The sequence below is a fragment of the Canis lupus genome, chromosome 3 (genome assembly GCF_003254725.2).
Source record: "Canis lupus dingo isolate Sandy chromosome 3, ASM325472v2, whole genome shotgun sequence".
NCBI classification, from domain to species: Eukaryota; Metazoa; Chordata; class Mammalia; order Carnivora; family Canidae; genus Canis; species Canis lupus.
Window position 1 is genome coordinate 91,314,931 of NC_064245.1, and position 16,710 is coordinate 91,331,640.

The 16,710-nt window shown below is 45.7% G+C and overlaps 1 protein-coding gene across 6 annotated transcripts in view; it reads right to left on the reverse strand.

The window, feature by feature from the left end:
* Positions 1–1,118: 1,118 nt before the first annotated feature.
* Positions 1,119–16,710, reverse strand: part of LOC118354328 (uncharacterized) — a 33,236-nt gene continuing 17,644 nt past the window's right edge. For 3 of the 6 annotated variants that reach the window (XR_007409628.1, XR_007409627.1, XM_049108050.1), the window contains exons 3-4: positions 1,755–1,883; positions 1,119–1,504 (exon numbers count right to left, since the gene is read on the reverse strand). Coding sequence is in view for 2 of the 6 variants with exons in the window: in XM_049108050.1 (XP_048964007.1) it covers positions 1,473–1,504; positions 1,755–1,883 (161 nt within the window). In the remaining 4 variants the exon portion in view is untranslated. Of the gene's footprint in view, positions 1,505–1,754; positions 1,884–4,462; positions 5,007–5,044; positions 5,500–16,710 lie in introns of those variants that run through there. The other 3 variants (XR_004814679.2, XM_049108048.1, XR_007409629.1) reach the window with 3 other exon arrangements.

The following is a 16,710-nucleotide window of genomic DNA, read 5'->3' on the forward strand; positions in this document are numbered from 1 at the left end:
ACTAATCTCTTGCAATCAATGGGTAGGTAGCTTCTAAGACAGTGAAGCCCAAGAGCTGGGAAACCGCACTCTATAAAAAAAAACAGCACAGAAGTAGGAACCAATAAACTGTGACTTTATTTTCAAATCCACCTCATTGGCTGAACTTGGGTAAATCACCCAATGACCTTGAGCCTTAGTTTTCTCAAATAGAAATGCCAAATAGAAATGCTATTGCCTATCTTGCCACATCTAATTGTTACAAGAAACAAATGAGAAAATCGGTGTAAAATCAGATTGAAAGTTAAAAAGTGCTATACAAATTATTCAAGTTGTTATCAGTAGAAATAGCATTAACTGTTTAATGCCTAATTTTAACAAATAAATGTAAAACTTGCTAGAAATACATCCAGAGTGGAGATGTATATACCTTTGATGTGTTTGGCAATAAAATAGTTTTTCTTAAGAAATTAGATTCGCTGCACTATGGTCTTCAGATGCTCATGAGGAGCCGTCATTATTTCAAACAAATGAAATTGTAAACTGAAAGTATAGGGTTAAATAGCACTCCATAACACTCTCATGATCCTTATTCATTTTCTACTTTTTTTTTCTTTAAGTTCTATTCATTTAAGTGATTGCCACACCCCATGTGAGACTCGAACGCATGACCCTGTGATCAGAGTCGCATGCTCTTTGCACTAAGCCAGCCAGGCACCCCCCATTTTCCACTTCCTATCTTGGGTAGAAGTACATCGCTTGTATCCCATTCAAATCATTAGCTCTTTGAGGACAAAATCCCGTTCGATTCACCTTCAGAGAACTTTCAGAGCCTTTGTACATAGTCGAGAGGACAGTAGCCGTAAGTCATGGGCCCCCAGCGGAAATGAAGCGGCTTCGTTTCAAACCAGCTCTAGATCGACAATACCAAAGGCTGCGTCCTCTTCTGACGGCATCAGAGTCCCCTAAACTCGTCCCCCACTTGACAGTGTTGGGGGGCCCCATGGGCAGCAGGTCTCACACACGTGTCAGATTGAAGTCAGTCTGCACACTGGGCTTCAGGTGGGAAATAGCTCAGCTGCCCCAGTCGTGTTCCTGACTCAGCCCCCCCCCCCCCCCCCCCCCCCGCCATCCCTCACCTTCACCATCTCAAACCTTTGCCTTCTCGGTTCTTTCTTCTCCGCAAAGAAAAAGTACGCGGGGCCCTTTAATCGTGTGAGTGCCAAGTAGTCTCCCGGTGGTACCTCCCCACCTCCCGGAAGAGAGACACGGCACCCACAGGATCTCTCGGATTAGAACTCAAATTGATGATCAATATTTTAAAAGCTCGAAATACAAATGTTTTCCATCAGTATCCCTGGTGATAGGACACCATTGAAAGGCTTCACTACTTCAAAGTACTCGTGTGGCATCTTGTCCCCGTCGTCCTGGTGCTGACCTCCCCACGGCCAGGTGCACTCAGAGAACACGTGCGTGTGAGGTCATCGATCGGGTCATCCTGACCTTGTTTCTAGCATCTGGACTTCTTAGGGTAAACATGGAAAAAAGTAATATCCAGAGAATCTATTAATAAAAATTGTCATATGTTTTCCAGAGCAAGTTCATCAGAAAAATGGTCCCCAGAGATGCGCCGGGCGGAAGGGGGGGGGGGCGGGGGTGGAAGGAAGGAGAGGAAGAAGAAAGGAGGGAGAGCAGAAAAGAGAGAGGGAGGGAGGAAAAAAGAACGAAAGAAGAAAAGATTCTTAGAGTCAAAAAAAATAAGAGAAACCACATACCTGACATTTGCCTGCAGATTGACAGGAGATTTTCACAGCCCTTACTCCCCAAAGGGCAGGAATGAGGCCCTGTTATGCCCCAAAGGCTAGTGCTGTGTCTGGCCCACGGAGAGTTCTTAACAAATATTTCTTTGTTGAAAATAAATAAATAAATAAATAAATAAATAAATAAATAAATAAATAAATAAATTTTTTATCCTAAATACTCAGAGAAGAGCTACAGTTTGAAACATTATTTTTTCAGTTTTGCTTCTCTCAAGAGTCACCCAAATATATCGGAACACAGAATCCTTTTTTCGAGGAAATCGTGTCTTGTGGATCACATTCTGAGAAATGTTGATAGGCACGGTAAATGAAACAAAAGAAAACCTATTTTGCTGTAAAGGTTAGGAAATATTTGGTTTCAATTCTCTAGAATCTTGACTAGCCCTGCAGGCGCTCCTACTTGTATTCAATGGTCTGAGTAATTCCCACTAGAGAGGGATGTTCAAGAAGGAAGTAGAAACTTTAAAATCTTTTAAAATTTGCTCAGGTTCCTGACATTCTGGGAAAATTAACCAGCTCAGTTGTAGGAGATAGTCCAGCTCCGAGCTCTCCAACGGCCTGCTTGCCTCAGACTGTGTGAATACCGACTTACCATCTTTATCAGATTCTTTACATAAAAATACAAGTCTCATCCCAAGGCCAACATAATTTCTTAAAGTTTAAGAACCACAACAACAAAAGTCTTGAACATTACTCAGTGACCTAGTTCTGCAAGCATAGGAGGAACTAAGAATCCCCAAAGAATTTTAGGATTCAAAAATCTGAGTTTTCGGGATCCCTGGGTGGCTCAGTGGTTTAGCACCTGCCTCTGGTCCAGGGCGTGACCTAGGAGTCCCCTGATCAAGTCCCACATCAGGCTCCCTGCATGGAGCCTGCTTCTCCCTCTGCCTGTGTCTCTGCCTCGCTCTCTCTCTCTGTGTCTCTCATGAATAAATAAATAAAATCTCTTTTAAAAAATCTGAGTTTTCTATTTTTAAAAGCTTTTTGAAACCAAATGTTAAAAGACATGAATTGCGTCCTTTCAAAAATGTCCACAGTGATCTTATGCATACAGAGGAGGGTTTTTTTAATTTACCCAAAGTTTGGTTAGCTCCAATTCCTCAAAGGAGACCTGGGTGCTTTTAGTTTTGGAGTCGTTGTATCAAGAGTATTAGCCCTGGGGTCGCCTGGGGGGCTCGGCGGTGGAGCACCTGCCTTCAGCCCAGGTCATGACCTGGGGTCCTGGGATCGCGGCCTGCAGCTGTTTTCCTTCTTCTCTCTCTCTCTCTCTCTCTCTCTCTCAAGTAAATAAAAAACCTTCCAAGATGAAAGTGGGCACCATGCAAAGATGGAGCAGCTGGTGCAAGGGGGACAAAGCCACCAGGCTTTGAAGGCCGAGAACCAGCGATGCTCCAGGACCAGCAGGCATGGTTCCCCATCTACACCGAGGCCAGGGCCACCTGCGGGGCAGGGACTGGACTCCGACCAGGGGCCACTGTCACCGCCACCCCACATGCAGGCCCTGAGGACACAGGGACTGGTGTGACTCCCACTCGCAGGCGAGAGAGCAGAGGTAGAGCTGAGACTGTGGCGGTTCGCGGCCCAGGCCCCACTAGGCCGCAATGCAGGGAGTGGGGGGATCGCTCCACGGTTTCTTTCCCCCTTTGGAGGCTTAAAATTTAAATGTGTTATTAAAGATGAGAGAGATTTTTCAGAGATGTAAAAATATACACCCATGTAAATCATTGCATAAACAATTTTTATCAATTTTCTGGTATATTTTAGGGAAAGTGTTGAAAGTAGCGCATAACATCTTTTTTTTTTTAGTCAAAACAACCAAATCATGTGCGAGACGAGAGGTTTCTGCGTTTTACAAAAGCTCAATCAACTTCCTGGTACAAGGAGTCATGTGGATCCGAAGATCGCAAATAATCACAGCTGGTCTCCAACACCCGGCAGTGGGGCCGCGGGCGGCAGCGAGGAGCGGGCGGTGGGCAAGGGCAGGGGGCGGCACGAGGGAGCGCGCCCCGGCCGCCGGGGGCAGCACGGCCCAGGTGCAGCCGTGGGGGGGGGAGGTCAGCACACAGCCCAGGTGCAGCCCTGGGAGGGGTCAGCACGTGGCCCAGGTGCGGCCATTGGGGGGCCAGTGCATGGCCCAGGTGTGGCCTCGGTGGCCCATGGGCTGCAACCCTGGAGCAGCGGGAGCGGTCAGGCCGCCTCCTCGTGTGGGCCAGGACCATCGTCCACGACCACGGAGCACGTGTGGGGGCTCAGGCCAGGGCGCCTGTCCCGGGTGACACGGGGGGCGCCTGTCCCAGGGGCCGCCCGGTGCATTCGGGTCCCCGGGTCGCCATCAGCAGCACCAAGGGTGCAGGTGCCGCGAGGCCGCGCAGCCCTGCCCCCGCCTTACCCTCCCCTGACCCGGCCTGACCCCTCGACCTCCTCACCCTCTTCATGCTCCGCAACGACATGGGCCTCTGCCCCCGCGGCTGCCCTTTCACTCCTGCCTTCGCCTGGTCCCTTAGAGCAGCAGCTCTGCCTCAGCAGACCCCTTGCTCGCACCCAGCACCCAGCACCCTGCCCCAGCACCCAGAACCCAGCCCCATCCCCAGCACCCAGCCCCAGCACTTAGCACCCAGCCCCCAGCACCCAGCCCCAGCACCCAGCCCCAGCACCCGGCTGACCCGAGGCATCCGTGCGACCATCTGGCTCCTCGCTTCCTCTGGTCGTGACTGAAAGGCGGGTCACGGCGGGCTCCGGTGGCCTCTGCGTGGCATCATGCGTGTCTCCCCAGAAAGGGAACAAAGCCCAACAGGTGGAGAACGGCTGGACCGGGAGGCTCCGGAGCGGGCGCCCAGGACCACGGCGCCTGGAGACCGGCCTCGGACTAGGGGCGGCGACAGCCCGGTCCCCCCAGACGAGGCGCCCAGGAGGCCGGCCTCCCGCGGGACCACCCAGCAGCCACCCGCCACTGGGCCGCCGCTGCCCCCAGAATGATCCACCGGCCGAACCCGCGGCCTCAAGAACCGGAGCTCCCCGGAGCGGCCGAGGCACCCACCCCAGATGACAAGTTACCCCGCAGCCGGTCCCTGCAGACGCGCACCCACAGAAGGCCCTGCTCCCCAACACTCCCTCGCGCGCCCACGGTGCCGCTGGGGCCCTGCCTTCCTGTCTCATGATCCTCCCAAAGTATCAGGAGTGTTCGGCACCGCGCAGCCAAGGATCACATAGATCTCATCAACTTCCTACAAAACCAGCTTTCCTACCTGAGCACGTGGCTGCTGTTCTCCTCCCGGCCTGGTAGCCCAGCCCAGCCCGGACCTGTCTGGGTGCTGGAAAACCCTCCTCGTGGAGTCTGCCCGCGCCCGATTCCCGCCGCCCCGAGCGGTGCGTCTCCAAGGTCTCTCTGAGCCCGGCCTCTAGGCTCCGGCATCTCTGCTGGCCCGTGCTCCCTGGGCAGCAGCGCCCCGGTTTTCTTTAGGTAATTACTTCTCCTTCATCATGAGACTCTTACTCAAGGCGACCTGACCTTCAACCCAGGAGCAGCGCCAAGACCCAACACAGAGCCGCACATGCGTCCTCTCGGGCTGTAGATAGTAGCCACGTAAGACGCTAATAGGTTCATATCTAATTATTCCAGGTGAGACATTGTAACAGTTCTGGGTGGGAATTCCTTCTGTCTAGACTCCTGCAGTATACTTGGCCCCTGTTTTCCAAGTCGGATTCTCCAGACTTCCCACCTGTGCGCTCCCCCCCCCCCACCACCAAAAAACAAATGACCTTTGAGTTTAAGTTAGCTTTCAACCACAACTCTCTGATAAAACACTGCTATAAAATCCTTTTCTTTCCCTGAAGTATCTCTTTAATCATATGACTTCTGCGTTAAAAAAAAAAAAAAAAAAAGCTTTCAACAGCTTCCCACAGAATAACGCAAAATCTTTTCCAATGTTTTCCAAGGCCTTTTACATCAAGGTCTCAAACTACCTGTTACGGGTTGAAAAACATCCCCCCAAACTCATCTGTTAAAGTCTCAATCCCTCATAACGTGACCTTACTTGGCAATAGGGTCACTGTGACATAATGAGTTAAGATGAGATAATACTAGAGTGGGGTCAGCCCACGATCTAATTTGACTATTGTCCTCATGAAAGAACCTTACATAAAGAGACACACATTCAGAAGGAAGACCCTGTGAAGACCTGGGGAGGACGCCGTTCGCAAGGGATGCCCAAGATCGACGGCAAAGCACCTGCAGCTAGGAGAGAAGCATAGAACAGCCTTTGGAAGAAACCAGCCTTGCCAGCGCCTTGATCTTAGACACCTGGACTCCACGCTGGACAATTAGTTTAAGCCACTCAGGTTTGTGGTACTTTGTTTCTGCAGCCCTAGCAAACTATCTTCCTAGACTTAAACTCCACACTCCCTTACAAAAATAATCTTCTCCAATAGAAATGATTAATTATACATTATCTTTATGCACACTTGAAATTTTTATAATAAGAAATTTTTCTCAATCCCAACAGATTTCTTAAATCTAGGAACTTAAAAAGCAGATTCTAAATTTTGTGGGGTTTTAATTTTTTCTATTGAAGTTTGATTTGCCAACATACAGTAGAACACCCAGGGCTCATCCCATCAAGTGCCCTCCACAGTGCCCGTCACCTGGATTCTAAATTTTGTATGGCCAAAGGCCCAAGCAATCTGGAGAAGAAAAACAACGTGTGGGGAATGGCCCTATCAAATATCAAGATTTATGATGAAGTTATTTTAATTAAGACAGTGTCTTATGAACACAAAGATTAACAAAGTGATCAGTGGAACAGAATTAGAGCCCCAAAACCAGAGCCACACACGTATAGAATCTCAATATCTGGCAGAGACAACTCTACAAGTAACTAGAAGAACAGCTTTTCAAAAAATGATACGGGGGCACCTGGGTAGTTTGGTCAGTTAAGCCTCCAACTCTTGGTTTTGGCCCAGCTCAGGATCTCAGGGTGGGGAGATCAAGCCCCACGTTGGCTCCTTGCTCACTGGGGTCTGCTGGAGATTCTCTGCCTCCCTTTCTGCTCCTCCCCCTGCTTTTTCTCGAAGATAAATACATCTTCAAAAAATGATGCTGGGACAGCTGGTAGTCCACATGGAAAAAAATAAATGTAAAATCAAATCCATACCTTATGCCATATATAAAAAACAAATTCTAATGGGTTAAAAACACGTATGTGATGGTAAAAATTTAAAAACTTTTAAAGGAAAATATAGGAGAATGCCTTATGACCTTGGGATAGCAAATGATTTCTTAAATGGGATGCAAACTATTAAGGAAAAGACTTATAAATTCTACTATAAGATGAAGAACTTCTTTTCATCAAAAGACACCATAAAAAAAAGTGACAAAAAAATCCCACAAACTATTGAGGACAACTGCAACATAAATAACTGACAAAAGGATTAGTTACCAGGATACATCAAGAACTTCTCTGAATCAATAAGAAAAAAGCCAAAACAACTCAATATAAAAATTTCCAAAACATATGGGACAATCATTGCCCTACAAAGGAAAGCTAATAGTCCAATAAACACGAAAATGCCCTCAACTGCACTAATAACAGAGAAATATGAACTGAGGCCACGATGAAGCGTATGATATGCCTGCTAGATTAACACAAATTAGGAAAGATAATAATAAACATTGACAAGAATGCTGCTAAGTGAGGTTACGATTTGGTGCAATTACTTTAGAAAAGAATTTGGTATTCTCTTGTAAAATTGATCATTCGCATCTCCACAATCCAACAATTTAACTCCGAGGTATATATCCTAGAGAAACCAGGAAACATGTTTAAAAATATTCATGGAAGTGTTGTTTCTGAGAGCAAAAAGAGTGGATCTAACAAAAATGTCCAATAACAGAAGGCTGGATAAATTATAATATGTTGACACATTGGATTATTATGTACCCATAAAATAGAATGAATCACAGCTATGTACAATAGGAATAAAATGTTAAAAACAACCTTGAGTGGGAAAAAGGCAGACCACAGAAGGCTACATTGAGTATGATATTTTATAAAGCTCATAAACAAGCAAAAGTGAACAGGATGTCATCTAGCAAATATACATGTATGGACTTTATCACTAATATACCAAAAGAAGGATAGACATAAGCCTGACGGTAGAATTTACCTGGTTGGGATAGAGAAGGAAAGGCCCAGAATAAGGAGGAAATCATCCTAAAAGAAGGATAGTTTCAGCAGTATTGGTAACATCCTATTTCTTAAATTTAGCGGTGGGCGCAGTAGCGTTCATTCTACGGCTACGTATCAAATCTTACACCAGTAATGCATGAATCCTTTTTTTGTACCTAATAGTACATAATTTAAAAAATTAAGTAAAATGTCTTCAAATTCTGAGATGAGATAGGTTAGTTCTATGGTTACATTCTTTGCTTTGAAAGCAGGAACACCTGTGGCGCTTATCTTCAGGGATTACGAAGAGCTGAGTCTCTATGTTCATTTTTCCAAGAATATATCTGTTTTCTATTGCTGCGTGACACATTACCACAGCGTAGCCGCCGGAAACGACATCCACCTATTAGCTCACAGGTCTGTAGGTCCAAAGTCTAATCACAACCTAACAAAGCTCTTCGTTCGGGGTCCCAAAGACCTAAAATCAAGGTGTTGGCTGCAACCCGCTTCCAAATTTTTTCACATTGTTGGCCAAATTCTGGTCTTTGTGGTTGTAGGACTGAAATCCCCAATTACTGTCTGCTGGGGGCCACTCTTAGCTCCAGAAGCCTTCCCATATGTGGAGTCAGCAAAGGAGAACCTCCCTCATGTGCAATCCCTCTCACACTTCAAACCTCTTTCCAGAAAGACCTTACCCCTTATCCAGAAAGAGCTTGTCTAATTAGTTCAGGCCCGCCCGTATCATTTCCCTATTTTTAAAGCCAGTTGATATGCGAACTTATTTACATCTGCCAAATCCCTTCACAGCAGCACCTAGATTCATACTTGATTGAATACCTGGGAGAAGGTGTGTCCATACCAGGAGCTACGAATCTTGAGGGTCATCTTCAAATTCTACTTCCCGCTATTCCTAATCATCAAGCTTAATTTATTTAATAATTCCTCTCACTGATACGTAGTTTCTTCATGCCTCATCATATTGCATCTATTTCTTTATATAATTAGATTTTGTTTCTAGTCTACTTATACTTTAATACCGATCAGCTTATCTATTCTTGTAGCATCTCCATGCCATAATTTTTAACTATATTTATATTTAGTATGTGATTGACAGGTGTCCCTGTACTTTATTTTTTCCATACTTTGGCTGTTTTTATATTTTATGTTCCCACAAAATTTTTAAAAACTAACCTCTTTGGAATTTTTATTACAGTTAGATATTTTTTCAGAACTTGAAAATTAAATTTGACAAAACTGGAAATTTGGTTGGAACCGAATTGGGAAAAGTTGACATTTGTATTAATCTGAACTCTCTCCATTGCTGGTGAAAGAAATCCAGTGCAAAGTAGTTGTTCATATTTGTAGATCATATTAAACAGTATCTGATATATGGTCAAAGTGTCTAATACATATATAAACTAACATTTTTGGCCTTGGCTTAAATATTTTCTCATCAGAGAGGCCTCTGCTGACATTCCACACTTCCAATTCCATCACCTCCTTTAATATTAATCACAGCCTTATCTCTACCTAGTATTTTCTTATTTATTTATTTATTTATCGTCTTGTTCCCACCCATTAGAATGAATGTAAGTCTATGAGCATAAGGAGACTTGTTCTGTATGTGCTAGATATTCAATAAATGTTACAAAAAAATAAAAACAAAGATGTGGATTTACTGCAAGGATACTGAAGTAACACAGTATGAAAAAAAAAGGCAATAAAATAAGGAGTAAAATAGCTCTGTAGAGCTCAGCCACTAGAACTGGGAACTTGACACCTTCAGGACATCGCTGACCTTAAGGGTTGTCACTGCTTGTCTCTCAGGACTTCATTTTCTGCTACTACACATGAGTTTTCTCCAAGTGGTGGAAAACATGGCCGTCAGCAGTCTGAAATTTATTCTTTCAGCTTCAAGACATGAAAACCAGTGGAGTAACTCTCCCAGGCTCAACTTCTTTAATGCTGAGATGATTTCTGACCATCCCAGTTTGGCGTAAGCACTCAACTGTTGGATCAGCTACCCTAACATGGGAAATGAAATACTACATTTGGCCCAGGCTTAATTAATCGCTCACCTGCGTGCCTCACCAAATCGTGTCTACTACAGCCATCTCATCTATGAATATGGTATATCTCTCTATGTATTTCTTTTATCATCTCTCAACAGAGTTTTGTAGTTCTCTAGATGTTATACCTTTTAAAAGATTTTATTATTTTTATTATTTTTTTTTGCAAAAGATTGAGAGAGAGAGAGAGAGATCACAGAGGGAGAGGGAAGAGCAGGCTTGCTGCTGAGCAGACAGGTGGATGCAGGGCTCAAACTCAGGACCCTGACATCATGATCTGAGCTGAAGGCAGATGCTTAACCCACCAAGCCACACAGATGCTCCTTACACTTTCTTGTTAATATAACTGTTATGTTTATTTTCATAAACTTTGTGAATTGTAGTTCTTTTCTTTTTCTCAATAATTATTCCTGGTAATATGGAAAATGAATCGATTAATTTGTAATTTTTTAATTGTTTACCTTGTTGAACTTTCTTATTTGGAATGCCATCATAACAATTCTCCCGTTTTTAATATTACAAAATAATGACTCTTCATTCAAGACCTTATACTTTTACATAGTGGCTATCTCCCCCAGAGTTGTCACCTTGAAAGTTGTGTAATTCTAAAACATATGCTCAGTTCCTGCTCCTGTTCCCTGAGGACCTCTTCCAAGTCCATACAACTTCAGCTAAAGTATTGGGCCTTTGCACTGGGTCAACTCAGTTACCCAATCACAGTCAATTAGACCAGGGTTGGCACTGAGACGAGGGAACTACTGAGCTCTCCCTGTTTAGAATTTGTGACTGACGACCTGAGATAAGTAAGAAGCACACCTCAGTTATCTGCAGGTACTGAGCTTCTGTACTGACGGCAGTTCTCTGGGTTTTGATCAGCTATCTTTTCCCCTCCTCCCTATCACCGTGTGCACAGAAGAGTAGAAAAAATAAAAAGGGAGCAGGAATGAGAATTAATGATGCAGGTATGCAAATTATAATCGACTTTGTGGCTCCAGAGGAGGAAAAAGAAAGAGTGAATTTTGATCATTTGTCAAATCCCTCTTTTAGGTATATAAAACATGGTTCTGCTTTGTGTATGTGGATTTCTTCAAGATATTTTTGCTTATTTCAAATAAATTGCCCCTTATGTTAAGCTATTTTTGTGTGGGTTTCTGCTACTTGCAAATAAAGAAACTCTAAGAAAAGAAACTATATCCCATTCTAGTCATTTTTTTCCATTGTGCAAGACATTTTTGAGAAAATTACTCTAGAATTGTCTTCCAAGACTTGGTCATCATCTTACATGTAATGGCATATCTTAATCCTCAAAAAATTCTAACAACGAAAATCTTTCAGAGATGCATAACTTACGCACTTGAGATTTGAAGAACAGTCACTGAATATTCATTGTATGTCAAATAATTGGCTTAATTGTTTCATAGTAATGACTTGTTTCTTGAGCATAAATTCCTGGAGTAGAGTACAAATGAAGTTATGAAGATAAATTCAGGAGTTAGATTTTCTAGGTTCCAATCCTGGCTCTAAATAGAGTAACTGTGAACAACTTATAAAGTCCTTGTGAGATATACATAAGATAATCTATAAAAAGACTTAAAACAGTGTCTTTCATGTAGTAAGTGCTTAATAAATATTAACTATTATCACAATTACTACTAATAACACAATTACTGTTCTTTACTATGTGCAATGTGCAAATGTGATACGCTACAAGCAATACCTACTGTATATCACAAGGAATTTCTGCCTTCATGGATGCACAATCTACAAATGATCGCTGGGACTTGAAAGGAATAGAAAATCATGCTCTCCTTCACGGTATAATTATGTGAAATTATACATAGTAATGTTTTAAATGGATTAAATGTAAGTGGCTTATATAACACAATAATTTTCTCAGAAGCATCATGTAATGTAGAAAACATTTGGCCACCTTTGAGTAAATACCCTTTTAGTGCTCCTGCCAGTAGAAGTGTTTTATTCATGAATTCTGGTCATTCTCTAGCATTTATTGAGCAGTTACTATATGCCACGTTCTAAGTGCTGCGGATACAGCTATGAAGACAAACAAGGTCCTGTCTGCATGTAGCTTGAGTTTTACTGTATGGAATCAAGCAATAAGCAAATAAATAATGTAATAATTTCGAACACTGAGAAGTGCTATGAAGAAAAGCAAACAGAGCAACAGGAGAATGATGGAGATGGCAGGATGACTCAGTGATTCCCAGGTCTCTGGAGAAAGTGAAACTGAGTGAGGTCTAAATGGTGATAGGGACCAGCCTTGAGTCCTGTATGTGTGTCTCACCGTAAAATATGTTGTGGCCATAAACTTGACCAAAGTTTATGTTTAATTCCTTTTTTTAAAGATTTATTTATTTATTTATTTATTTATTTATTTATTTATGATAGACATAGAGAGAGAGGGAGAGAGAGAGAGGCAGAGACACAGGCAAAGGGAGAAGCAGGCTCCCTGCAGGAAGCCCGACGTGGGACTCGACCCCAGGACTCCAGGATCGCTCCCTGGGCCAAAAGCAGGCACCAAACTGCTGAGCCCCCCAGGGATCCCCTCCTTTTTATTTTTTTTTTTAAGATCTATTTATCTTAGAGAGAGAGAGCACAAGTGGGAGGGGCAGAAGGAGGAGAGAAAAACTCAAGGGACCCCCCCCCCCCCCCGCTGACCATAGAGCCCCACCTGGGGCTTGATCACAGGACACTGAGATCATGACCTGAGCCAAAATCAAAAGCTGGACACTTAATCAACTGCATCACTTGGGCTCCCCTCATCCTTATTATTTAATTGCTAATGCTTCAAATCCATTTTTTCCTACTAGTATCAGAGCACAGAAAAAAAAATCTGAATTTAAAGCTTATAGGCAGTTTATACTATTTTTTAAGTCCATTTTTCTTGCTGCATCTTAGACTGAGCGTGATGATACAAAACTAGATGATACAAAACTAGGGGTGCAGTAAGCACAAATTCCATTGGTACCCAATATCCTGCCTGGAATGACTGAACCAGCCCTGGAGTCTGAGGGATGGGGAACTTTGTGTGAACATATCAAGCACAAATCCATCCTCGTTTTTTAAAACTGAAGTGTTTTAAACTTTTAAAAAAAGTTTTTTTAATTCAAAAAATTTTAGGGATCCCTGGGTGGCGCAGTGGTTTGGTGCCTGTCTTTGGCCCAGGGCGCAATCCTGGAGACCCGGGATCGAATCCCACGTCGGGCTCCCGGTGCACGGAGCCTGCTTCTCCCTCTGCCTCTGTCCCTCTCTCTGTGTGACTATCATAAATAAAAAAAAATTTTTTTAAACTAAAAATTGACATATTGTATTAGTTTCAGGTGTACAACATAATGGTCGCACACGGGCATGCGCTGTGGACTGATCCCCACAGTGAGCCTGGTTAACATCCATCACCACATGTGGCTGGAGAATTATTTCTCATGACGAGAACTTTTAAGATCTACTTTCTTGGCAACTGTTAAGTATGCAGTCCAGTATTATTAACTATAGCCACCATGCTGTACCTTACACCCCAATGACTTATTTTATAACTGGGAGTTTCTACCTTTAGACTCCCTTCACCCCCCCTCATCCCCACCTCTAGCGACCACCAGTCTGTTTTCTGTATGTCTGAGCATGGGACTTTTATTTGTTTTTAGATTCCACATATGAGATGGGACAGCCTTAGTCTTTCCCCAGCTGATTCATCTCACTTTGCATGATGCCCTCAAGGCCCATCCATGTTGCCCGAATGAGAAGCTTCCTTCTTTTTTCATGGCTGGGTAATACCGCAGTGTATACACCTTCAGGTTTGCATCAGAGACTTTGGCGACTGGTTCCAGTCCTGGGAGAATCATCGGGCCTCCTAGGACACCGGGTTTCTGAGGAAATGAAGTCCTTATGTGATGAGGTGTCTACGTGACAATTGCTGTAAATTTTCAGCGGCCGATAATGCTAAGTTGAGCCGTAGTTATGAGCTTATTCCCAGTAAGTCTACGAGAACCTCAGCAAAATAATGAATTCTAGAAGTCCTAGGAAATTAGAAGCAATATGAAAAGGCTACACTGAAAAAGACACAACGAAATAGAAAATCAGTGAGCCCAGGAACTTTTAGGTTGGGGATCTTTGGCGTCCCCCGCAGCGGATTCCACATTATTATTATTATTATTTTATTTATTTATGATAGAGAGAGAGAGAGGCAGAGACACAGGCAGAGGGAGAAGCAGGCTCCATGCACCGGGAGCCCGATGTGGGATTCGATCCCGGGACTCCAGGATCGCGCCCTGGGCCAAAGGCAGGTGCAAAACCGCTGCGCCCCCCAGGGATCCCCCGGATTCCACCTTAACCAGCGTCACCGCCAAGTCCTCGCCTTCAGGTCCCCGTTTGCATGCGGCTGAGCCATCACCAGGGCTCTCCAGGACGGCCGTCGGTCCGTCTGTCCTCAGAGCCTCGCCGCGGGGCCCTCGGTGGCGGGCGGGGGCCCAGGAGCCCACCTCGCGACCTCAGCGCCCCCGCACCCCGTGCCCGCCTGTGCCTGCCGGCCGCGGCCCTCTTCACCTGCAGCCGGGGGGTCGGGGCCCGGGCGCCGCAGGAGGCCCCGCCGGGGGCGTCTGCGCCCACCTGTGCCCGCCCGCCCAGCGCCCCCCGCGGACAGAGGCCCCCGACGGGCCCCCCAGCGCCCCAGTCCGTCCTCTGCACCCCCCCCCGCTGACAGAGGCCCCCCGACGCCCCTACACCCGCGCCCCAGTCCGTCCCCAGCGCCCCCCATCGACAGAGGCCCCCGATGCCCCCCGCGCCCCAGCCCGTCCTCTGCACCCCGCGGCCCCGCCGGCCCCAGCGCCCCCCGCGGACAGAGGCCCCCGACGGGCCCCCCAGCGCCCCAGTCCGTCCCCAGCGCCCCCCACCGACGAGGCCCCCGATGCCCCCCGTGCCCCAGCCCGTCCTCTGCGCCCACCCGGGCTCTGAGCCCCCCCGGACGCCGCACCTCCAGGAAGGGTCGCTGGGCGCGGGGGGGCCTGCAGGTGGCGGCGCCGTCCAGCCCGCAGCTCCCGGCCTGGCAGGTGCCGCCGACGCCGAGACCCAGACCCCGACGGAGCGAGGAAGCGGGCCCCGCCGCCGTGGTGGGCCGGGCGGACGCGATGCCTCGGTTTCCCCAGGGCCCGTCGGGGGACGCGGCTCTGGGGCGGGCGCTGCAGGGGCTTCAGGGAGCCCTGCGGACACCGCAGTCGTGGAGCTGACCGGGTCGCACGAAAGCTACCGAGGAACCGTGTCTTTACGCTTAGAAATTGGACTTTAGGGCGGCCCGGGGGGCCCAGCGGTTTAGCGCCGCCTGCAGCCCAGGGCCTGATCCTGGAGACCCGGGGTCGAGTCCCGCGTCGGGCTCCCTGCGTGGAGCCTGCTCCTCCCTCTGCCTGTGTCTCTGCCTCTCTCTCTCTCTCTCTCTCTCATGAAAAAATAAATAAATCTTTAAGAAAAAAAAAAAAAAGTTGGACTTTATGCAGTGTCCCTGCTCCCTACCGCGTAGAACTCCCTGCGCAGAATAAACACAGCCGTCAGGTGCGACTGTGACTCGTGTGTTTTGCCAGACAGCCTTAGCAAGCTTGACCCTGCGATCTCAACTCTCAAGAGTAGATGCTTCTTCACCCAAAACATTCCACGACAAAAACAGAACAAAACAAAACAAAAATTCACCCCCCAAAATTCTGCAAACTAAAAAATTAGAATTTCCTTTACCCAACTGTGTGATCTTTCCCCTTCTCTGTCATAGGCACTCTGGGAGAAAAAATAATAATTGGTTGAAATTCAAAGATATTAATGGCCAAAGGAGCAATGAGATATTCAGAACAAGATATGAATATAGAAATTATGGGTCCTATAACACTAGTCTCCCATCTGCAGATAAACAGAATATTTAGATAGAGCAAGACGATGAAGTCAAACCCCACACCTTAGAGTGGGTACTCAACCACTGCCGTATAAACTTCCATTCCATTAACATTATTACGGAGATTACTGAAATACCAAATTCATCATTTTATCCTAAGAACACATTCAGAAAGAAATCACACCAAGGTTATTAAAGCAGCCATTCAGTTGACCTCATTCATTCTGTGAATGGAATCCATGGTGCTGGCCCAAATGACTCTTCTGTTTTCCATCTTTGCTAAAAAGCTGAATCAAGTTAAGTTACTTTTAATAAAATTTACTAGTTGGTAATTAGTTCTTAACTTTTTTGAAAAGAAAACCATATGTGAGTACATTCTAATTCTAGAATGTTTTCAAATCCAGGCTTAGATTGAAGCTGTAGATGTGATCCTACAAAAATGAGGAGGGCACCTGAGTGGCTCAGTCGGTTAAGCGATTAACTCTGGGCTCAGGTCATGATCCGAGGGTCACACGATCGAACCCCGTGGTGGGGCTCCAAGCTCAGCAGGGTCTGCTGAAGATTCTCTCCCTTTCTCGCCACCCCTCCCCCTGCTTGGACGTGCACACTTGCTCTCCCTCTCTCCATCTCTCTCTCAAATAAATAAACCTTTAAAAGGAAGATTAAGAAAAGTCTGGGTTTTGTGGCTGGGTTTTATATATATATATATATATATAATTTCAGGCCTGTCCTTTTTCTATTAAAGTGAGATGGTTGATAAAAATTTATTTTCTGGGACTTTGACAATATGAAAT